General features: G+C 42.3%; 1 protein-coding gene across 1 annotated transcript in view; it reads right to left on the reverse strand.

The window, feature by feature from the left end:
• Window positions 1-24750, reverse strand: part of EFHC2 (EF-hand domain containing 2) — a 141113-nt gene that overhangs the window by 61192 nt on the left and 55171 nt on the right. The window contains exons 6-9 of the mRNA XM_033949229.1: window positions 24236-24343; window positions 16597-16735; window positions 10177-10342; window positions 1604-1746 (exon numbers count right to left, since the gene is read on the reverse strand). Of these exons, the coding sequence (XP_033805120.1) occupies window positions 1604-1746; window positions 10177-10342; window positions 16597-16735; window positions 24236-24343 (556 nt within the window). The remainder of the gene's footprint in view (window positions 1-1603; window positions 1747-10176; window positions 10343-16596; window positions 16736-24235; window positions 24344-24750) is intronic.

Consider the following 24750-nt stretch of genomic DNA (forward strand, 5'->3'; position numbering starts at 1 on the left):
CCAAACCTGCCGACTCCAGCAGCGTCTGCATCACTCTACACACGCTGCTTCGGGGCCGTAGAAGGCCCCGAAGCATCGTGTGTACAGTGCTGCAGACGCTGCTGGAGTCGGGACCGCAGAAAGGGAAGGGGGGCAGCGGCAAGGGACTACGAGAGCCGACCAGACTTCTAGCACCCGTTAACGTAACGGGCTAAAATACTAGTCCTATATAATAAAACCATAAGCTCACATGCGCACTTAGGGTTTCGTGTTCCCTTCCGCCGTGGTGTGTGATCCGTGGCTGTGTTTCATTTTAGAACCCGGCGGCAGGGATCATTCTGACCACTCCCCTCCTCCCGCCCTCACTCACCATTTGGCCAGGCAAGCTCTGTCCCTGCCTGCGTTCTCAGTAGGGAACACACCTCCCGCCCTCACTCGCCGCTGCCGCCGATCCTCCTCTTCAGAGCAGCCTGTCCTGCCTTACTCGCCGCCGTTGCTGCTGCCGCTGATGCTCTTCTAAAGAGCAGCCTGCGATGATGGCCGGCTTTAGCGAATCTCGCAGGCCGCTCTCCAACCTCGGTAGCACGTTCCCTCTGACGCACGGGATCACGTCAGAGAGAACGTGCTACCGAGTTGGAGAGCGGCCTGCGAGGTTTGCTAAAGCCGGCCACCACGATCGCAGGCTGCTTTGAAGAGGAGCAGGCCAGAAGACTCCGGGATGGAGGGAAGGTAAGAAGTGGATCAATACCGGGGGATAGGGGGAGAGGGACAGGGAAAGGGAAAGTGGGCTGCTTTGGGGGGAGGGGTGTGCTGGGGGGGAGACAGAAGGGACCATGGAGAGATAGGGAGAGGGAAAGGGGGCTGATTTGGGGGAGAGGTGTGCTGGGAACAGACAGTTTTGCTCGGGGGGGGAAGACAGAAGGGGCCATGGAGAGACAAGGAGAGGGAAAGGGTGCTGCTTTGGGGGGGAAGTGTGCTGGGGACAGACAGCTTTGCTCTGGGGGGGAAGACAGAAGGGGCCATGGAGAGACAGGGAGAGAGAAAAGGGGCTGCTTTGGGGGGAGGGGTGTGCTTGGGGCAAACTGCTTTGCTTTGGGGGGGAAGACAGAAGAGGGCCATGGAGAGACAGGGAGAGGGAAAGGGGGCTGCTTTGGGGGGAGGGATGTGCTTGGGGCAAACAGTTTTGCTCTGGGGGGAAGACAGAAGAGGGCCATGGAGAGACAGGGAGAGGGAAAGGGGGCTACTTTGGGGGGTGGTATGTGCTGGGGGCAGACAGCTTTGCTCGGGGGGGGGGGGAAAGACAGAAGGACACAGACAGCGGCCAAGGAGAGAGAGATAAAGAAACACAGACAGACACATCTATTCTAGCACCCATTAATGTAACGGGCTTAAAGACTAGTTTAATATAAGCAAGATGTCCAAAACAGGAATAGAGCTTCTGAAAAAATACACCATAGGCTCCTGTGTGTCTTTAAGAAACAGGTTGCAAACAGGCACTTTTTTTGCCCTCTAAATGCAGGCAACCAGTTATCCAATGACCCTCTTCACACACAGTAACACAATATTAACAAAGAACTGCACGATGCGGATTTCGTATGCTGACTCCTGGTAGTCTAGAATTTACCTGAGTTTCGCTGTGGAGGCTCATGCACATGAATTGTATCATCGCTGAGAAAATAGGAAATGATGAACTTCCGATCCTTGTCGATTGGGTTGTCCGTAATAAACACGGCCAGAAATCTCAGCACGTGACTTTCAAGACCACACCTAATTTGGAAAGAGAAGAGAGGTCAGGGTTGAGTGCAGAGCAAAGGAGACAGGACGGCAGTGCAATAATGATCCCCTCCACATAATAATCCAATAAAATAGATAATACTAGATCCAATAGATGCTGGCATTGTAAAATAGAAATAGGGACGTTAGATCACTTAATTTTTTTTTGTCCCTGTGTAAATGCCTTTTGGAATCTGATTTGGCCCCAAATTAACAAATTACTAGAAAATCATGTAGGACTCTCATATGACACCGTATTATTTGGCACTGCAATGAGAACTCAGAGTCCGATCTCAGTAAACAATAATAAGCTGCTATTAATATTGACAGGAGTCGCCATACAACAAATCACTCAAAATTGGAAAGACTATACCAAATTAAATTATACGTTCTGGTGGAACTCTGTCTGTCATATATACAAAATGGAAAAAGTAATAGCATTACAACATGGGAATTTTCATAATTTCAAAAAAATTTGGCAACCATTGACTAATTATTCTAATGATTAGACTTCTTAGCACAATTATAGTACTTATATAGGAATGGGGTGGGATATGCATAATTATTAGAATCATTATTTGTAAAATGGGGAGGGATTTATAACTTCTGATTATATATAATTTATAATATATACTGTTTATAAATTAAGTTGTATTAATGATAGATACAATGATATATAGTAATTATTATATTACTTGAGATTCAATTATTGTAAAAATTGAAAATTTAATAAATAAAATTAAAAAAAAAAAAAAAAAATCCAATAAAAAGAGAATTTAGAGAACTGTCGGGTTAAGGTGTGAATAGAGAACAGAAAAAGGAGTGTGAATTTGTGAAAGACCATGGCAGCGTATGCTGAAGCAGTAGCGCTGCCAGAAGACTACTTTTGGGAAGGCCAATGGTGGCATCGATGCATTTTCTCTCCACTCCCCCAGCCCCCACACCTTCGGAATACTGCAGCAGTCATTGGCAGTGCTCCCAGCCTCTAACGCCAGCACCCCAATTCTCACTCATGAACTGAGCATGCGTGAGAAATGAACAACGGTGGCTGGGAGCGCTTCTCTGACAGCCCAGGAGTTCAGCAGGCTGAGAATGTTTTCAGGTGTCTTCAGCACCTAGAGGTTGTGGGATCAATCCCAGCGCTGCTCCCTGTGACCTTGGGCAAGTCACTTAATGCTCCATTGCTCCAGGTACAAAATATGTAGCTGTACACTGCTTTGAATGTGTAACCACAAAAAGGCGGTATTCAAGTCCCATCCCCCCTTTGGGGATCCCCGCCAGCTTGCTTTAAACTGTTATGCCCCTGCGCTAAAATCTACAATAAAGTCCATGGTTGACCTCAACGACAGGTACACTCAAGCAGTGGTGCAGTGAGGGAGAGAGGCGCCCCTCACCCGCTCTCCATACGCTCCTCTCCCGCCCCCTCTTGCCGCAAGCACTCCACTTCCCTTCCCCCGTACCTCTGTAACCTTCCTGGCACAAGCAGCAACCCCCAGATTAGGGGTTGCTGCTCGTGCCAAGAACATTACAGAGGTATGGGGGGGAAGGGAAGAGAAGCAGTGTGCACGTGCGGCAGTGGGAGGATGGGGGGGAAAGAGAAGGGGACAGGTGCCTGCACCAACCACAAGACGGCGCCCAGGGCAGACCAGTTCCTTCCCTTTTACTACGCAACTGCACTCAAGGTCATGCCTGTCCGGCCAAAAACAGGGACTAGAAACCCCCTAAACAAATTCCAACAGCCCTACCAAGGGAGATGGGTACAGATCACTCAACACCTGCTGGAGACTAAAGTAGACTGATGAGAATAGAGAAGGGGATATCTTATGTACTATCTCACAGTTTTGTTTTGTCTCCACCTGCTGGTCATGATTGGATATATACCCATTCGTAATGATTAACCTCTACTGGTCGGGAGAGTGCTACAGAATGGTCAATTTTATTGGTAACCATAGCAACTCTTTGCAGCCTTATAACAAACGATACAGATTGGTCACCCAGGTTTAAAGCAGAAAAGACAACAGAAAAACTGTGAAATAGAACTTGATGAAGAAAGAAACCGTACAAAGGGAGGTGATGATAGAGAACTCAACAAGCCCAAATATACCATCAATCGAGATAAGACAAAGTGAACGGATAAGTCCTGTCTGCGTTACTAACAAATCAGCCATTACAACACACTGTAAGTCAACATTCCCCTATACCCCAAATGAACAAATAGAGACTCAGGGTAATTTTAAAAGGCATTTTTGCTTACATGTATAAAGGGGCTCTTCTTAAATTAGCCTAGGAGAAAAAGCACTGTCAATAACGCATATACATTTAAAGGACCTGCACAGAGGCACGTTTGAGGTGGAGTTTGGGCAGAGCGCGTGCAGAATAGTTGTTTATAGAATATATATACATATGTACTTTACGGGTGAAGAGATAATGGTTACTGTGGATGGGCAGACTAGATGGGCCACTTGGCCTTTATCTGCCATCGTTTCTATGTTTCTATAACCATAAAGCTCTATGACCTCACAATGCAGGTGTAAAGAGGAAGAGGAGATGCAAATATTAAGAGCCTTAGCCAATAGGGAGAGGAAGAGATACTTGATGCTGTGGATGGACAGGCTGGATAGGCCATTTGGCCTTTATCTGCCATCATGTTTCTATAGCCATAAAGCTCTATGACATCACAAAGCAGGTGTAAAGAGCCTTAGCCTATAGGAAGAGGAGATGCAACTATTAAGAGCTTTAGCCAATAGGGAGAGGAGATGCAAATGTTAAGAGCCTTAGCCAATAGGGAGGGGAGGAGATAGTGGATGCTGTGGATGGGCAGACTGGATGGGCCATTTAACCTTTATTTGCCATCATGTTTCTATGTTTCTGTTTACATACATCTGCTCTCAAGCAGGCATAAATGTTCACAGCTTCAATCCAGGTTTCATTTCTACTACTTTGGCTCTAATATTTTGTGAAGACACACGAGACAGATTTTAGAAAGGATGTTCAACTCAGTGCAAAGACGTCCAGGTCAGTATGTCACTGGTGGTATAGTATTTTAAACAAGGATCTGCTGACATACAGCTTGTTCAAAAATAGATGAGAAATAGAGGTCCTTGCGCTGGTGATGTCCAGCATGAACATCTATTTTATCAAATGAAATGTGCAAACTATAAACAGGGAAAACAAGGGATAGCAGCATTGAAAATCCGGTAGATAGAGCAGTGGACATGAATTTGTCTTCATTTTTGGAAAATTCCCTTGAGGTTGTCTCCCATAGAACTACCATGCTGTTAACTCTAGCCTTGGCGAGTGATAGGGAATTTATCGTCCGCTTGTATTTTCATCATATAAATGCTCACGTTTTTAGGCTCTAATATTCGTGTTTTTCCAGATTTTGCTCAGAAAACCCAGAGACGTAGGAAAGAATTCTTGTCCTTGTGGCCAAGAATTCTGGCTCTGGGGACTACATTTCTTGTTAAATTTCCTGCAAAGTGTTATGTGTCTTATCAAGATAAGAATTTTCTTTTCTTTGAGCCTAAACAACTTTTAGAATTTATTGGATAAAAAGAAAGGCTAGTAACCATGTCTAGTGATGTATGACCTGACATCTGGCTTTAGTAGGGAATCTAATGCCTTGACCTTAAGTTAATTTTTGTTATTTCTGCTTGCAAGTTTATTTCTTTTCTTGATCCTCATTTTTGTGGACTAAATAAGAGTTAGTTATGTTTCCTTTATATGTTATATTGAATGAATGAATGTAATTTCTAGATCTGTAGCAAGGAGCAAAAGCAATGCTTGTATGTAAAATTGAAAATCTTATCATGTTTCCTCTGCGATTATGCCATGTTCTCAGTATCAAAATGCCTAGATTATATAAATAAAACAGAATATTAGTAGATATGTGGAAAACGTTACGATATGTCAATAATTTAACACCTATTCCAATTCACAAATCAAACTATTTGGCTAAACTCCAAGATTCAAATTGGCGGATTTAAGATGATCTGGAAGCATTGGATGACAGCAGGAATACGTACTTTAGAGGATGTTATATTTAATGGTAAGCTGCTTGACTTTTCTCAGTTGCAACATAAATTTGGACTTAATAAATCACAAAGTTATAGATGGTTGCAACTGAAGCAGGCCATAGTTTGGAGTTCTTATTCTTTCAGTAGGACTTCCTGGGACACCAGGCCGCACAATGGTATAAATTGTTAGCTGGATTTATAAATAAGAAACCCCAAACTGGTCTTAGGGACATTTGGAGTATTGAGATTAAGCACCAAATTCTTGTGTCTCAATGGCCACGAATCTGGACTTGGAGGATGAGATGTATAATGTCAGCATCTATGAGACAAACTTGGTTTTTTCTGTTACACAGAGCATTAGGGACCCCTGTTCGGTTACAAAAGTTAGACAGCTCTAAGTCTAATAAATGTTGGCATTGTCATCTCGAAGCAAGGACTTTAGATCATTTATTGTTCTACTGTCCATTTATTTTGGCTTTTTGGAAATCAATATGGGGCCAAATAAATTGTTTATTGGAAAATCCAGTGGCATTATCCAATGATACTGTGCTTTTTGGCATGTCAATGAGAGCTAAAAGTCAAATATCATCTAAAAATAACAGGCTTTTATTGATAATGACGGGAGTCGCCATACAACCAATTACGAGCAATTGGAAGAATTGGACGAGGCTTAATTATAGTTTTTGGTGGAATTCATTGTATCATGTGTATAAAATGGAAAGAATATTAGCCATTCAGAAAGGGAATTTTAAGAAATTTCAGGAGATTTGGGAGCCATTAGCAAAATATTGTAACGTCTAATCATTATTTTCCCCTATAAACATGCACATCCGGGAGGGGGGAGGATGGGGGTCTGTTAGATTAATGAATTTAAATATATTGGGGTTCATTATAAAAATTTTATGTGATTGCATTGTGGATTGTTCAGGAGGGAGGGGGTCTAATTCTGTAATGGATATTAATGGAATATTAAGTGTGTGTTATTGATGTATAAAATGTGGTATTTATGGTTACACTTACTGTAAGTTTTGAAAATAATAAAGATTTGGAAAAAAGAAAATCTTATAAATAAATAAAAAAAATAAAATCCGGGGACAAAGTTGGCTGCAGCCAGAAAAATCAACCCGAATGTTTCCTACTGTCTAATCTAATCTTTCATCATGTTAAACCGCATCATCCCCAAACCAATGTTAGGGCTCGAGGCGGTTCACAGAAAGGATTACCAATACTGAAATACTAGAATATTAAAGTAGTCATTCTAAAAGTGTTTGAATCCAAATAAGCAACAGGTTTTCCAAATAATCAACTTAATCCATATAATCTTCCACTATAACATTTTATGAGAATCAGATCATCTTTTATGCAATGTAACCAGAATTAATTTTCCCAAGAAATGTAATTTATTATGTTATGTAATTCCTATGTAACGTTATTTATTATGAAATGTAATCAGAAATAATTTTTTAACAACATATCTAGAAATAATCTCTGATCTATTGTATCTATGTCTTTATCTATTCTATCTGCTTTTTCTAATAACTATTTTTCTGGGGTACTTTAGCTAGATTGTGAGCCTTCGGGACAGTCAGGGAACTTCTAAGTACCTTTTCTTTTCATTTATTTTAATTTTTATGGCATATTACTGTAAACCGCTTTGAACCTCACGGTATAGCAGTATACATAAGAACATAAGCAATGCCTCTGCTGGGTCAGAGCTGAGGTCCATCTTGCCCAACAGGTCCAGAACCTGAGCAGTAATCCTCTATTTATACCCTTCTGTTCCCTTTTCCAGCAGGAAAATGTCCAATCCTCTCTTAAATCCCAGTACTGTATTCTGCCCTATAACGTCCTCTGGAAGCGCATTCCAAGTGTCCACCACACGTTGGGTAAAGAAGAACTTCCTGGCATTTGTATTGAATCTGTCCCCTTTCAACTTTTCCGAATGCCCTCTTGTTCTTTGATTCTTTGAAAGTTTGAAGAATCTGTCCCTCTCCACTCTCTCTATGCCCTTCATGATCTTGTAAGTCTCTATCATATCCCCTCTAAGTCTCCTCTTCTCCAGGGAAAAGAGACCCAGTTTCTCCAATCTCTCAGCGTATGAAAGGTTTTCCATCCCTTTTATCAGACGTGTCGCTCTTCTCTGAACCCTCTTGAGTAACGCCATATCCTTCTTAAGGTACGGCGACCAATATTGGACGCAGTACTCCAGATGCGGACGCACCATCGCCCGATACAACGGCAGGAGAACTTCTTTCGTTCTGGTTGTAATACCCTTCTTGATTATACCTAGCATTCTATTCGCTCTCTTAGCGGCCGCTGCGCACTGTGCCGTCGGCTTCATTGACCTGTCCACCATTACCACCAAGTCCCTCTCTTGGGTACTCTCATTCAATAACATCCCTCCCATCGTATAGTTGTACCTCGGGTTTCTGCTTCCCACATGCAATACTTTACATTTCTCAACGTTGAACTTCATTTGCCATTTTGTCGCCCATTCCCCTAGTTTGTTCAAGTCCCTTTGCAATTCCTCACAGTCCTCTTTAGTCCGAGCTCCCCTAGTTTGGTGTCATCTGCAAATTTTATTATCTCACACTTCGTCCCTGTTTCTAGATCATTTATGAATATATTAAATAACAGCGGCCCGAGCACCGAGCCCTGCGGAACACCACTCGTGACTCTCCTCCAGTCAGAGTAGTGGCCCTTCAACCCTACCCTTTGTTTCCTACCTGCCAACCAGTTTCTGATCTATCTATGTACGTCTCCGTCCACCCCATGGTTCTTCAGTTTCCGGAGTAATCGTTCATGAGGCACCTTGTCAAAGGCTTTTTGGAAATCAAGGTATATGATGTCTATATTTGCAAAAGTATAATATCTAAAACTAAGGAGTAACCTGCACACAGTGGCGTGTGGTAAGGGCTTTCAGCGGATTCAGTGAATCCCCAGCTCTACAGCCCTGCTTTTTTTCTCTGGTTGCTTTTCCCATGATGCAGTTTGATTTGTTAACAAAAAAAAGGGCAGGGCTCTTGGGCTGGGGATTCTCTGACCCCCCCTGAAGGCCCTGACAGAACTGATCTGAATTTGATTGGCTGAGCAGCAGCTGCCTGTTGCTTGCTCAACCAATAAAATTCAGAGCAGTGCCCTCAGGACTTTTAGGGGGTGGGGCGAATCCCCTGAAGGCCCTGACCACACGCCACTGACTGCACAGGATGCAGACATTTAAATACCGGAAAGAGATTAATCTACAAACAATTATTTTACAGTAGCGCTATAGAAATGAATAATAGTGGTAGGGACAATAGAATTTATGCATCACTTATGCATATTTTATATCACATTTATGCGTTGTATATCTCATGGGGGGTGGGGAACACATCTTGAAGTAGAACTTAGCACGTAAAATGTTGTTCATAATACTATTATTAATTAGTATTATGAATTGACTGTTGAGCAGACTGGATGGATTGTGCAGGTCTTTATCTGCTGTCATTTACTATGTCACTGTCCACTTGATATTTAAAGTTATTTAACCAGCCAGAAACAATTGCTGATTGATTAAATAGCGTTTAACTTGCTAAATGTGAATACAGTACTCCCCGATATTCGGAACCCCCACAAATCTCGAAAAACCACGAATACGGTTTTTCATGGGGGAGCCTTAAGAGGGCAGCAGGAGAGCAGCCGGAGCGCCGCGAGTGCAGGAAATCACTCGCGGTACGCTCCGACCACCTCTTTCTGCACTAAGTCGGGCCTTATCCAATCAGGAGCTGCTTTGACACGTAGCTCCTGATTGGATAAGGCCCGACTTAGTGCAGGAAGAGGAGTTGGAGCGTACCTTGAGTGATTTCCTGCACTCGCGGCACTCCGGCTGCTCTCTCCTGCCTCTCCTTGTCGGCGGTTCGCGGTTGGAAAATACCGCGAATGACCAAGACCGCGAACTGACGACCGGGGGAACATTGTATTCAGCATCAGATAACTGGTTATTTCCACGGAATATTTGCAGAAAGCAGCTAAAAGTTAACCAGCTGTATAGTGTGTGATGCAAAATTGAGTGCTGACAGGCCAAGTCCAGCAGCCAAATTGACTTAGCTGGTTAAGGTAACAACAGTCCCAATTCCCCCAGATATTTACTGCCTGTCACTGCAAACGGTCCACAATTAAATATCCAGGGTCAGTGCTGACCACAGGAGTTGCGTGGCCTGCTCCCGCAGTCTGAATATTGGACCTTTTGTTACTATGTTTATCAAGTTTATCAAGTTTATTAATAAAATTTGATTAATCGCCTATTGTAATCACTAAGCGATGTACATTACAATATATAATAAGGTAAAAAGAGGTTCACAAATTAACAACAAACATTTGACTAAAACAAACATATAGTTGGGAAGGAAAAAATAAAAGTTACAATTACCTGTCCTTCTCTATAAACTTCTTAAAGTCTTTTTGAGGAGGTTTGGGGACCATGCTTAAGCAAGAGCAAAGGGAATCTTCTTCCGAGCCAAATCCAGTATATGGTGGATATTTTGTTTCCTCCTTTGGAGTTGGAGGAGCTTTGTACTCAACTGGGGTAAAGTCCTCTGTAAAAAAAAAAAAAAGCATGCATGCACGCACATCGATTATTTATAAGATATTGTTCCCTTTGCTTGTCATTTTCTAGCTTCTGAGCCACACAAACCCCCCTCTCTCCCTTTAATGAAGCCGCGTAAGGCTTTTTTATCGCCAGCCGTGGCGGTATTAGCTCCGACGCTCTATGAATTCCTATGAGCATCAGAGCTAATATCACCACGGCCCGCAATAAAAAAAAAAGCCTAAGCAGCTTCGTAAAAATGGGGAGAAATGTGGCAGCTTAAATGAGTGACGAAAACCAAAGGAAAATCTACAGATACGATGTGCAAAGTGCAGGATCTTTATTGGAGTAAATACACTGTAGTGATTCTAATAGTGGTTCTCATATGTGAAGATACAGGACCCGACACGGGCCGTGTTTTGGAAAACACTCCTTCCTCAGGGGTCTGCGGTGTATTAATTCACACATGTGGGCATCAGAATATATGTTTTTTCAAATTTTATTGTAAACCGCTTAGACTTCAAGATAGGCGGTATAATAAATAGAACTAAACTTGAAACGTGATGACTTCTCCTGATTTTGGGCCATGCAATGTGATCGGGACAGCTTTGTTTCTGCTAATAGAAGAGCAGATGCGTGGTACACTCGTATAAGCTCAAACCAAAGCAAAGGAAGCAATCCAACTGGTCTGCAGTGAAGAGTCAAGCGAGGAAAACCAAAGGAAAAAACTGCAGCTTATAATTGGAAGGATTGTAAAAGACTGAATTATTGTTTCTGGTGGAATTCAGTTTGTCACGTGTATAAAATGGAAAGAGCGTTGGCAGTTCAAAAAGGTTACTATAATAAATTTAAGGATGTGTGGAGACCATTATTAAAGTATTATAATGAATAATTTACACTTTTCCCAATTTTAATACTCATGTGGATTTGGGGTGGGGAGGGGGATTCTTGGCTTTCCACTAATAATATATTTATGAATGCCAAAAGATATTATTTTCATGTGGTATATTTTAGTTGTATATGAATTTGGGAGGGGGTGGGGGTTAAATCTTCTTGGTGTTTGATATTGAAAATTTTTCAAGTGATGTTGTACTATAATTGTTTGATATTTACTGTACACTTGATGTAAGTTATAAAATGAATAAAGAAATATAAAAAAAAAAAAAGAAAAAACTGCAGATGCGATGTTCAAAGTGCAGGATCTTTTTTGGAGTAAATACGTTGTAGTGATCCCAATAGTGGGCATCAGAATAGTGTGTTAAAGATGAGATGGTTGAATAAAAAAATTTTTTTTTGGTTTTTATACCAATACTATTATTTTGTTTCCAGGACCTTGGGGGGGTGGGTTGGCAGGGTAAAGGGGGTGGGTGAGCTTCTGGTACAGTTTTAATTCTTGCAATATGTTGGCCTTGTTACAAAGAGTCATGTTCCAACTATTTGGTTTGTACTGGAGTTTTTGGTATGTTATCTATTTTGTATGTTTTCAATTTCTTCAATAAAAAATATTTTCAAAAAAAGAATAGTGTGTTAAAGATTCAGAATCAACGTGGACTTCTGTATCCAGGTTGATTGTTGATCCACGTTATCCAAGTCCATGTCGATTGTTGATTCCGAATCTTTAATACACTATTCCGATGACCACTATTGGGATCACTACAACATATTTACTCCAATAAAGATCCTGCGCTTTGAACATGGCCTCTGCAGTTTTTTCCTTTGGTTTTCCTCGCTTGACTCTTCACTGCAGACCAGTTGGATTGCTTCCTTTGCTTTGGTTTGAGCTTATACGAGTGTACCACGCATCTGCTCTTTCTTCTATTAGCAGAAACAAAGCTGTCCCGATCACATTGCATGGCCCAAAATCAGGAGAAGTCATCACGTTTCAAGTTTAGTTCTATTTATTATACCGCCTATCTTGAAGTCTAAACGGTTTACAATAAAATTTAAAAAACATATATTACGAGGGTAATAAAGCCAGAGACTAATGCAAACAACAGAAAAACAATACCAGATACCAAAAAGCTGGAACCATAGTAAAGAGAACCCACAGACGGATATTTGCACTCTCTACTATTTACTACTGTTCGTAAACTAGATCTTGAAAGACCCCCATTAATGTCGGCTACTTTAAAACCATCCAGGAACGTAAAACCTTTCAAGTTGAAATTAATATTTTGACACCCGCCAGACAGGACTGGGACCCAAGTTGATTCTCTCTCTCCAGGCAGTAACCCCAAGCTACTTTTATTTTGCCCCCCTGTAATATTTTAATTACTGAGTTTTCTATCACCCACTCACTGGGTTTTGTCACCCTCTAATCACCCACTCAGCTCTCCTGTTTCTCACCCTCACCCCTTCCCATGCCTACCTTTCCCCATGAATCTGTCATTGGCATGCTTTTATGTTTTACATATACAGTGGTACCTCGGTTTACAAGTGCACTGTTTTGCGAGTGTTTTGCAAGACGAGCAAAACATTTGCAAAATCGGCGCCTCAAAAACTGAGTGTGCCTCGATTTGCGAGCGGCGCCCCCCGCGATCCGGCACCCTCCTCCCGCGATCTGGTACCCTCCCCCCCGTGATCCAGCACACACACCCCCCGCCGCGATTAGGCAACCTCCCGCCGCGATTGGGCACCCCCCCGCCGATTCTTACTGTCATCTGGGCCTGGGCACCGGCACCGGCATGACCTGTGCGTTGGTGCCGGTGCCTGAATATCGGCCTCCTCTTCTTGCTGGACCTTGAGCATCTGCGCATGCTCAAGGCCTGCGAGTTCACGCTCTCTCCGAGATTCTCGGAGAGAACGTGAACTCGCAGGCCTTGAGCATGCGCAGATGCTCAAGGTCCAGCAAGAAGAGGAGGCCGATCTTCGGGCACCGGCACCAACTCACAGGACATGCTGGTGCCGGTGCCCAGATGATAGTAAGAAGCGGCGAGGGGGTGCCCAATTGCAGCGGGGGAGTGCCCAATCGTGGCGGGGGGTGCCCAATCACGGGGGGGAGGGTGCCGGATCACAGGGGGGGCCTTCGGGGGAAGCAATGCCGGTTCTCGTGGGGGGGAGATAGAGCAGGGCCGCAGGCCTCAGGGGGGGTGGGAACGTATCAAAGCGAGTTTCCATTATTTCCTATGGGGAAACTTGCTTTGATAAACGAGCATTTTGGATTACGAGCATGCTCCTGGAATGGATTATGCTCGTCATCCAAGGTACCACTGTACTGTATATTCTGATGGTGTCATTATTTGCTCATTTCTGATCTGCAGAAGATATTGCCTTTGAAAGTCAATCAAAAAATGTATTACATTAGTGCAATAAAGTATCACCTTTTTTCTTTACTTTGCTTTGTTTTATGTCCATTTATGCTAATAAATTACAGAAGATGTTCTATGCATTTGCAAAATTAGCACTCCTTTGTGGAAATGAGTTAACGTAAAGTTGTATTGCGACACGGCACAGAAAAGACAACTTAAGTTACAGTACAAATCGTCAGACTTGTAATCGCTCTTTGGAGCATGACTTTTTCTGTTTTCATGACCCTTGACCTTTCTAACCTCAGGGTTTGTCCCTGAGACTGGGAGCTTAGCCATCCAGCTGACAGCAATCTCAGGGAATCATGGTCAGTGACAGACAGACGGGAAGGCTTTCAGTATATGCTCTCTTTCTATATAGCAGTGTCTCTCAAACTGGGTGTCACAGCACAGTAGAGTGCCACGAAGAGATTCTGGTTGTGACACGAAGAGATTCCAGAATTTTACTTTTTTTTTTCCAATTCTTTATTCATTTTAAAAAACTTACAATAAGTGTAATACCATTTATATCATTTCAAACTCCAATACAACACTTAATATTCTATTAAATTCCATATCAGAATTTATCCCCATCCCCCCTAATCAATTATATTCTTTAAATTCAATAAAAACTATCATAAACTTCATTCTAATATACCTTATTTAATATTCAAACCATATATCCCCCTCCCCCCATTTTGGATGTACATTTTTTAATTTTTTTTTTTTTTAATTCCCTGGAAGACATGGCTGAGGAGAGATAGGATTGAAGTCTACAAAATCCTGAGTGGATCGATTTTTCACTACTTAGTAGCTTCATCGCATGCCCTCTAGTCCTTGTATTTTCAGAAAGAGTAAACAAGCGATTCACATCTATTCTTTCCACCCCACTCAGTATTTTATAGACCTAAATCGGCGCAATATATAGAATTTTCCTGTATGTGGTTTGCTCAGGGCCACACTTACAATTCATGGATCTGAACTGGGATCTTCAGGTTTCATAGCTCTGCACTGGAAGCAAATTCTGTAGCAAGACCCAGTCAGTAGAAGAAGCACCAGTGTTCCCAGCTCTGTCCTTCACTCTGCCTCTCACTCGTTAAAACCTGTGCAAAGAGGTCCTGACCTTGAGACACTGGTGCGCCTATCACAGTCTCTCCTGGGCAGCCCTTGAACACCATGCTGAAATATGTCCTGGGATAAACATGGAATTTATATGCTTCACATACACACACACATGCAGGACTGGCATACGGTATTGGGAATGTTTAAATTGCAGAAGTTGTCTATAATTCTGTACATTTTTCTAACAACCACATACATTTGGACCAGTGGTTCGGATATTATAATCCAACAGTGCCCTCTGGTGCCTCTGCGTGAGATGAAGGGACCCCCTTTTCTAGCTTTCCATAGATTTAAAAAAAACATTGCTCAGGATCTCTTTGTCCCTTAATAAGTGTTCAGTCCCTGCATCCTCATCACAGATGAAGAGCGACATTACTGCTCCCATCCTAACTCAATATATATAGTCCATGCACAGTTAAATGGAATTACTGCCTTCCAGGAGCTTTCATCTGTTTTCTTCTGTTTAAGGTTTCCATCGCCGTTATTTTATTCAGCCATGGCATGCAGACCCTGTGGCCTTGAAGTCCTCTTTTTATTTATTTGCAAACATTATAGCTCACCAACCTATGGAAATCTGTTACTCTACACAGCTTACAAAACACATAAATCATTATATAGGAGAAATATGGCATAAAAAGACTCACACCTTAATCAAATGCTGGCGAGGTTCCCTGAAACATACAGTACTCCCCCTGGATTCGCGGGGGTTCCGTTCCAGGAACCCCCGTGAATCTCAAAAAAACCACGAATACGGTTTTTCATGGGGGAGCCTTAAGAGGGCAGCGGGAGAGCAGCCGGAGCGCCGTGAGTGTAGGAAATCACTCGCGGTACGCTCCAACCGCCTCTTCCTGCACTAAGTCGGGCCTTATCTAATCAGGAGCTGTTTTGACACGCAGCTCCTGATTGGATAAGGCCCGACTTAGTACAGGAAGAGGCGGTCAGAGCGTACCGTGAGTGATTTCCTGCACTCGCGGCGCTCTGGCTGCTCTCTCCTACCTCTCCCGCTGCCTTTTCCTGCTCGACGGTTCGCAGTCAGAAAATACCGCGAATGACCGGGGCCGTGAACCGCCAACCGCGAACCACCAAGCAACAAAGCAAAAACAGTACTTTAACAAGATATAAATCACACAGCCTAAGTTCTCCACGCTGTCCGGCCTTCACCGTGTTTCAAAAAATGATGGCTCTGGAATGAGAAGCTGATCCTATCTAACTTCAATTGGACTGTTGGGCAGACTCAGTGGCTTAGCGGGGGTGAGCGGTTCCTGCGTTAGTGGCGCCCCACCCCCACCCTTGTCTCCACCCACCCGGCCTCACTCCTTCTCCTTTCCCGATCCCCCTACTGCGCACACGGCCCCCCCTTCCCTTCCCTCGCACCTCTAGTCATTCACTGCCGTGAGCAACATGAACTTCAACGTGTTCCTGGCGACCCCGTCGGCTCTCCCTCTGACGTCACTACCTATGCTATCATTTACTATGTTACTCTGTTTATAAGACATCTCTCCACTCATAGACAGCGGAACAGTGTTTGGTTAGGGGGGGCCCAAGAGCTCCACCCTGGCCTCAGCAGAGTCCTACGGCCTGGCCTCTCCCCAGCTCCCAATGCTGTACTTTTAAATCTTCAGGCAGTTGCTGCGCAGCATCAATGAGCAGGCCTGCCCCGGAATTAGAATGAAAGGTTCCGGGACAGGCCTGCTCATTGATGCTGCGCAGCAGCTGCCCAAAGATTTAAATTACAAGGCCAAGGAACAGGTGGGAGGGTGGGCCCCAAATGGAGACCACCAATCTTTGGGGAGGCCTTGGCCCCTTTGGCCCTATGTCTCCACTAGTGTCTGAAAGTCTAAGTAAAGGCTCTACCTACCAACGCCATATTTATTCTTGTAGTAATCCTTTGTAAACTCATCACAGTCACAGAGCAGTATCCTCCTTCCCCAGGCATTGATCACGACCCCGATTCCAAGGTCATTGTCTTTGTAGAACTCCTGGTGCAAAGCTCCAGTCTAGAGAAAGCAGCAACGATAAAAGGAAAGAGGTCAGACTTGTGCCTCTAAAAGCTGGCAGGAAGTGAAAACCCCAAACAGCGCTCTCAGTGGCGTAGTAAAGGTGAGCGGCGTCCAGGACAGTGGCACCTCTTCCCCGCCCTTCCACCGTGCAAACGCCCCCTTTCCTTTCCCCGTACCTTTTTAACTTGTCTGGCGTGAGCAGCATGCCCACGTCAGTGTCGGCTCGCCCTTTGACATCACTTCCTAGGTGCAGGTCCTGGAAGTGACATCAGTCCAACACGGGCAGCAGACTCGCAAGGGGAAGGCAAGGGGCACGCACAGCATGGAGAGGAATGGGGTGGCAGAGAGAAGGAGGGGTGCCACTTGATTCCCTATCAATTTAACTTAAATCATAATATTTAAACCTTCCCTCCCTCCCAACCCTACTAATTCATATGTAGTACATATATCATATAATATATTATATATTCTGTCCTATTAATCTAATCATTTAATATCAAATCAGAAATCCCACCCCCCATACTTTGCAATTATACCTATTTGGGAAAAATGATAATCCAATAATTACTCATGACAATATTCTATTAATGGCCTCCAAACCTCCTGAAAGTTATTAAAATTACCTTTCTGCAAGGCTAACATTCTTTCCATCTTGTACATATGACATAATGAATTCCACTAAAAACTATAATTTAATCTCTTCCAATTTTTCCAATTACATGTAACCTGCTGAATGGCAACTCCTGTCATAATAAGTAATAGCTTATTATTCTTTGCAGAAAGTTTTTTTTAATTTTGATAAAACGCTAATCATGATTTCTAAACATTTTACAAAAGGGGGAAACATTAAACAGATAAGTACAGACTAAACAATACTTGACAAATATAAAAACAGTAGGAAATTGGGAAGAACTGCAATTTTAAAAGCAAAGGAAACATAAAAGGTAAAAAACAATAGGGGAGCTAGGGAATTAAGATTGGTTTTTGGTTTTTTTTTTAATTCTTTATTCATTTTTGCATGCTACAACAAGTGTAGCAGTTAAACTCATATGAACTTAAAGATACACACTTGATTAACTCTCATATATGCATTAAGTATAACATTTCATTACAAATTAATATTCTGTAATATTTTAAATATTATATAAGAAATCTAATATATCAATTATTCTTATTGAAAGCATAACCTCCCCTCCCTCCCTACTCAATAATACATAATACAACTCTGGCAGTCACCATGGGCTCCTTTTACGAAGATGCTCTAGCGTTTTTAGCGTGCGCACGTCAGCTGAAAAACTACCGCCTGCTCAAGAGAAGGCGGTAGCGCACGGGGCATTTTAGCGCGTGCTATTCCGTGCATTAAGGCCCTAACGTATAAGGAGCCCCAAGTCTATTCAGCATCTTGGAAGAGGCAGCATTTTAGATTTCCCTTCAATTTATCTAAGGGCTCCTTTTACAAAGGCGTGTTAGGGCCTTAACGCGCGGAATAGCGCGCGCTAAATTGCCACACGCGCTAGACCCTAATGCGAGCATTGAGCTGGCATTATTCTAGAGAAGTACCGAGCGGTAATTTTGTGCCTGCGCTAAAAACGGAGCCCTAAGTTTTGCTCAGCCCTGATATGAAGTGGCGAGGGATTCCATACTGTAAACAAAGAGGCCCGACGCGTGCTAATGATTTTCAAGACGGTGTCTGAAGAAGATCTTAGGATTCTTTTTTTTATTTTTCTAAAGTCTTTATTCATTTTTCATCTTATAACAAGTGCACAATATTACATCATATTAAATTTATACACATCACTTGAATTTCTTTCTATTATTATCTTAAATACATAAATTTATTCCCTCCCCACCCACCCTTCCCACATATATTATAATCATAAATTTCGTATAAATATTACATTCTTATCTAATGATTAAACCTTAAATAGAACTTTATACCACCCCCCTTCCCCCATATTATAAATGTACTTTTAATGGAAAATGGCATCTATTCATTGCAATAAGTTGTTAATGGCCCCCATATCTTTTTAAAATTATTATCATTCCCTTTTTGTATGGCAATTGTTCTTTCCATTTTGTAAATATGGCACAACGAATTCCACAAGAAAGTATAGTTAAGTCTACTATATAATTCCTCCAATTCCTGGTGATATGTTGTATGGCGACTCCTATCATAATCAATAAAAGTTTATTATTACTTGATGAAATTTGACTTTTTGTTCTCATTGACATTTCGAACATTATTGTAATGCTACATGGTTAATAAATGTGATACCATATGATACCATGTGATACCATATGATATCATATGATACCATATGATATCATATGGTATCATATGATAATGCTACATGGTTAATAAACAATTAACTTGAGTCCAAATTGATTTCCAAAATGCCATGATACAGGGGACAATAGAATATTAAATGGTCCAAAGTCCCTGGTTCCAGATTACAATGTCAGCATCTATTAGACTTAGAGCTATCTAACTTTTGTAATTTAACTGGGGTCCAAAATGCTCTATGTAAAAGGAAAAACCAAGTTTGTCTCATAGATAGATGCGGACATCGTACATCTCATTCTCCAAGACCAAATTCGTGGCCATTGAGACGCAGTAATTTGATGCTTAATCTCAATGCTCCAAATGTCTCTAAGACCAGTCTTTGGTTTTTTATTCATAAATCCAGATATCAGTTTATACCACTGTGCGGCCTGGTGTCCCAAGAAATCCGCCTGAAAGCATAAGAACTCCAGACTATACTAATTATTAAGATTTTTCCATTCAGGGAACCCCTCCTGAATAGCCTGCTTCATTTGCAACCATTTAAAGCTTTGTGATTTATTAAGACTCTTAAAGGTTCATGTGGAATAAGAAGCTTGCGAATGAAGGCCGGTCTTGAAAGAGAGAATAGCTATTTTACAGATACAGTGGTACCTTGGATTACGAGCATAATCCGTTCCAGGAGCATGCTCGTAATCCAAAATGCTCATTTATCAAAGCGAGTTTCCCCATAGGAAATAATGGAAACTCGCTTTGATTTACTGTTCCCTCTAAGCTGAGCAGGAGTCCTCCACCCACAGTCTCACCAATAGAGGGTGCTGTTTTACTGTCACATTTTTCAATTGTGAGGGACAGGCAAGTTCTGCAGGACTCCAGGGAACATACCTGTCCTTAGCGACTGAAAATATTCCACCCCCTAGTGGTAGCAATGCAGCTGGAGGACACCTGCTCAGCTTAGAGGGAACACAACTTCCCACCCACCCCCCCCGAGGCCAGAGTGCTGCTCCCCCCCCCGCTCGCAAAGCTCTCCCCCCTCCCCGCGTGATCCGGCACTCCCCCGTGAGAACAGGCATCCCCTGCCCGCCCGCCCAACTTTAACTCACCCCCCCCTTTGGCACCGGCCCACAAGAGCCGATGCCGCTTGAAGATCTTCTTCTTCCCAGTCTCTGCCGGCTTTGAGCATGCGTAGATGCATGCTTAAAGCCGGCAGAGATTGGGAAGAAGATCTTCAAGCGGCACCGGCACTTGTGGGCTGCGTGACAGTGCCAAAGGGGGGTGAGTTAAAGTTGGTCGGGCGGGGGATTCCTGTTCTCGCCGGGGGGTGCCGATTCGAGCGGAAGGGGGCCCTTTGCGAGCGAGGAGGAGCGATGCCGGTTATCGGGGGGTGCTCGCAAATCGAGTGAACACTCAGTTTGCGAGACACGTTTTGCGAGAATGTTTTGCTCGTCTTGCAAAACACTCGCAAACCGGGTTACTCGCAAACCGAGGTTTCACTGTAATTCGGTGTGAGATTGGTAGCCGCACAGTGGTATAAATTGATAAACGGATTTGTAAATAAAAAACCTAAAATTGGACTTAGGGACATTTGGTGCGTTGAGATAAAGCATCAAATTACTGCGTCTCAATGGCCACGAATTTGGTCTTGGAGAATGAGATGTACGATGTCCGCATCTATCTATGAGACAAACTTGGTTTTTCCTTTTACATAGAGCATTTTGGACCCCAGTTAAATTACAAAAGTTAGATAGCTCTAAGTCTAATAGATGCTGACATTGTAATCTGGAACCAGGGACTTTGGATCATTTAATATTCTATTGTCCCTGTATCATGATCTTTTGGAAATCAATTTGGTCGCAAATTAATTGTTTACTAGAAAACCAAGTAGCATTATCATATGATGCAATTATGTTCGGTATGTCAATGAGAACAAAAAGTCACATTTCAGCAAACAATAATAAACTTTTATTGATTATGACAGGAGTCGCCATACAACATATCACCAATAATTGGAAAAATTACAGTAGACTTAATTATACCTTCTGGTGGAATTCGTTGTGCCACACTTACAAAATGGAAAGAACATTTGCCATACAAAAAGGGAATTATAATCATTTTAAAAAGATTTTGGGGCCATTGACAAAATATTGCAATGATTAGACACCATTTTCCACTGAAAGTACATTTATACATAGGGGGGAGGGTATTAAGTTTGATTAAAGGTTTAATCAAAAGATAAGAATATTTGGGAGGAAGTTTAATTATAGATTGATGGGTTGGATTAATAAAGAATAATATATATATGTAATCACATGTGTAAGAATAGGGTTGGGATGGAGGGATTTATTTTTATTTTTAACTATGAAATTACTAAGAATAGATATTCAAGTGATTTTGTATAAGTTTAACTGCCAAGAGTGTTAACTATTCCCCCCTGCAATCCGCTAAGAAGATCGACTGTCGGCTCCGGGCGGCTTTCCCACAGAGGAGAGAATCCTGCATTCACCGTGGGCCTCATCTGGGGCAGCCTCCTTGGAGCGGCTGGGGCACGGGCAGTGTGTCTGGGAGGGAATGCATGGATGGGAGAACATCGCAGGGGAGGAGACATAGGCATCCTGGGACTGTCGGCCAAGTCTCTTCCCTGAAGAAGCCCTTTCTGGAAACGTCAATCGCTCCTCCTAAACTTACTTGCTCCACTTCATCACTTCATCATGCTTCTATTCTTTTCTCTCCTCTCTTCTACCTTCCAAAATATTTAGATCAATGCTGTCTTGTTAAAATGTTTATTTTATTTTTATTTTTCCTCTAACTCTACTTTTCACTTCTCTATTACCCTCCAGGTACTTTAGTTAGATTGTGAGCCTTCGGGACAGTAAGGGAATTTTTCAAGTACCTTTCTTATTTCTAATCTTAATGTATATTTTCTGTAAACCGCTTAGAACCTAACGGATGTAGCGGTATATAAGAAATAAATTACATTACATTACATTAATATTTGTTGCACTTGTTATTAGATGTAAAAATGAATAAAGAATATATAAAAAAATATATATCCTCCCCACCCACCCTTCCCACACATATTTTGATTAGAAATATCATATAAATATTATATTAACGGTTAAACTTATACAAAATTACTTGAGTATCTATTCTTAGTAATTTCACAGTTAAAAATAAAAATAAATCCCTCCCTCCCAACCCTATTCTTACACATGTGATTACATATATATATTATTCTTTATTAATCCAACCATCAATCTATAATTAAACTTCCTCCCACCCCCCTTCCCTGTACAATTATATCAGCTTGGGAAAATGATTATCCATTTATTACAATATTCTATTAATGGTCTCCAAACCTCCTGAAATGTATTAAAATTACCTTTCTGCAAGGCTAACATTCTTTCCATCTTATACATATGACACAGTGAATTCCACCAAAAACTGCAATTTAATCTATTCCAGTTTTTCCAATTAAACGTAATCTGCTGAATGGCAACTCCTGTCATAATAAGTAATAATTTATTATTATTTGCAGAAATTTGACTTTTTTCCTCATTGACATTCCAAATAAAATAGTATCATAGGATAGAGCCACAGGATTTTCTAACAAGCAATTTATTTGGCCCCAAATCGATCTCCAAAAAGCCAAAATGAATGGACAATAGAATAATAAATGTTCTAGAGTCCCTGTCTCGAGATGACAATGCCAACATCTATTAGACTTAGAGCTATCTAACTTTTGTAAACGAACAGGGGTCCAGAAAGCTCGGTGTAACAGGAAAAACCAAGTTTGTCTCATAGATGCTGACATTGTACAACTCATCCTCCAAGACCAAATTCGTGGCCATTGAGATGCGGTAATTTGATGCTTAATCTCAATGCTCCAAATGTCCCTAAGACCAGTTTTTGGTTTTTTATTCATAAATCCAGATATCAATTTATACCACTGTGCGGCCTGGTGCCCGAGGAAGTCCACCTGAAAGCACAAGAACTCTAAACTATATTGGTTATTAAGATTTTTCCATTCAGGGAACCCTGCCTGAATGGCCTGCTTCAGTTGCAACCATCTATAACTTTGTGATTTATTAAGACCAAATTTGTTGTTGCAGCTGTGAAAAATCAAGCAGTTTACCATTAGATATAACATCGTCCAGAGTTCTAATACCTGCCTTTACCCAATACTTCCAGATGACCTTGAGGATATAATTTTATGTATTTAAGATGAAATGAGAAAGAAATTCAAGTGATATATACAAGTTTTAAATGTTGTAATATTGTATACTTGATGTAAGATGGAAAAATGAATAAAGAATTGGAAAAAAAAAAGACTCTCAGAACGATTTTCATAGAGAGAACCCAGCAGAGATACAGGAAGGGGAGGAGAGCATGGTGGGTAAAAGCATTCGGGGCGTGCCTCATGGAATCCAGTTGAATGTCACCATTTCGTTTGTGCATGCCTGGCTTTGCTCTATTGTGTATCTGCAACTGAGAGGGGAGGACAGTCTGACAGGTGCAATTCCCTGAGAGAGTGTTTGACCCTTGGAACGAGCTCCCGGTGCAGGTGATCGAGGCAAACAGCGTGCAAGAATTTAAGAGCAAATGGGATGCCCATGTGGGATCCCTTAGAGCAGGGATCTCAAAGTCCCTCTTTGAGGGCCGCAATCCAGTCGGGTTTTCAGGATTTCTCCAATGAATATGCATTGAAAGTAGTGTGCACACACATAGATCTCATGTATATTCATTGGGGAAATCCTGAAAACCTGACTGGATTGCGGCCCTCAATGAGGGACTTTGAGACCCCTGCCTTAGAAGGTTAAGCCAAGGGAATCTGTCACCAGGAGTGGTATCCTTAGGATAGTAGACTTGGGGGTGGGTCAGTAGAGTGGGCAGACCTGATGGGCTATGGCCCTTATCTGCCGTCATCTTCTATGTTTCTATATCGTCAGTATGTTGCAGCTGTTTAAACTTTTTCTCCCGCAGAAATATCATGGGCTGTTATTTTGGAGAGAGGGGACTTTATTCTCCTGGGGGGTTTTGGCCCATTTTCAAGCCTAATGTGCCTTTTCACCACTTTTTCCCTCGTGTCAAATTTGGTCCCATTTCATTAAAATTTGAGCATGTTGGTTTGTCTGCAGACAGGCGGACATTTTTTTCAACTCTTTAAGCATCATTTCTGTACAACACACTCCATTGGAAAGAATAAAATGTTTTCTCACCTCCAGGCGGTCTAGAAGGTAGCGGCTTCCATGGCCCATCGGTCCAAACACATTCAGTACAGTGTGAGGTGTAACCTGACCAGGTCGAGGCAAATCCATCGGGGCATGCTGTGAAGAACAGAAGAGGACCAAGATATGGGTGCATTTACTAGTAAAATGGCAACACACAAGGAGTGAAACATCAGTTTGTGTGCTCTGGTCTCGTCTGGTAACTTAGAAATACTGCCCAAAGCAGAGGGCATTATCATTAGATATTGTCTGAGCCAAGTTGGATGCGTTATTGCCAAGGCCATTATCACTATTAGAATAGGCATTTAAAATAACTCATTGGAGTGAATGCTTTAAATCAGGGGTGCCCAAATGGTCGATCGCAAAGACAACGCAAGTTGATCGCGTTGCCTTTGTGATCTTGTTCTTCCGGCCTCCCCGAGCCGAGCCAGGCCAAGCGCATACAAGTGCCGGACCCTCAAGCCTTCACCTCCGATGTCAATTCTGATGTTGGAGAGAAAGTTCTG

The sequence above is a fragment of the Geotrypetes seraphini genome, chromosome 6 (assembly GCF_902459505.1).
Source record: "Geotrypetes seraphini chromosome 6, aGeoSer1.1, whole genome shotgun sequence".
Lineage (NCBI taxonomy): Eukaryota > Metazoa > Chordata > Amphibia > Gymnophiona > Dermophiidae > Geotrypetes > Geotrypetes seraphini.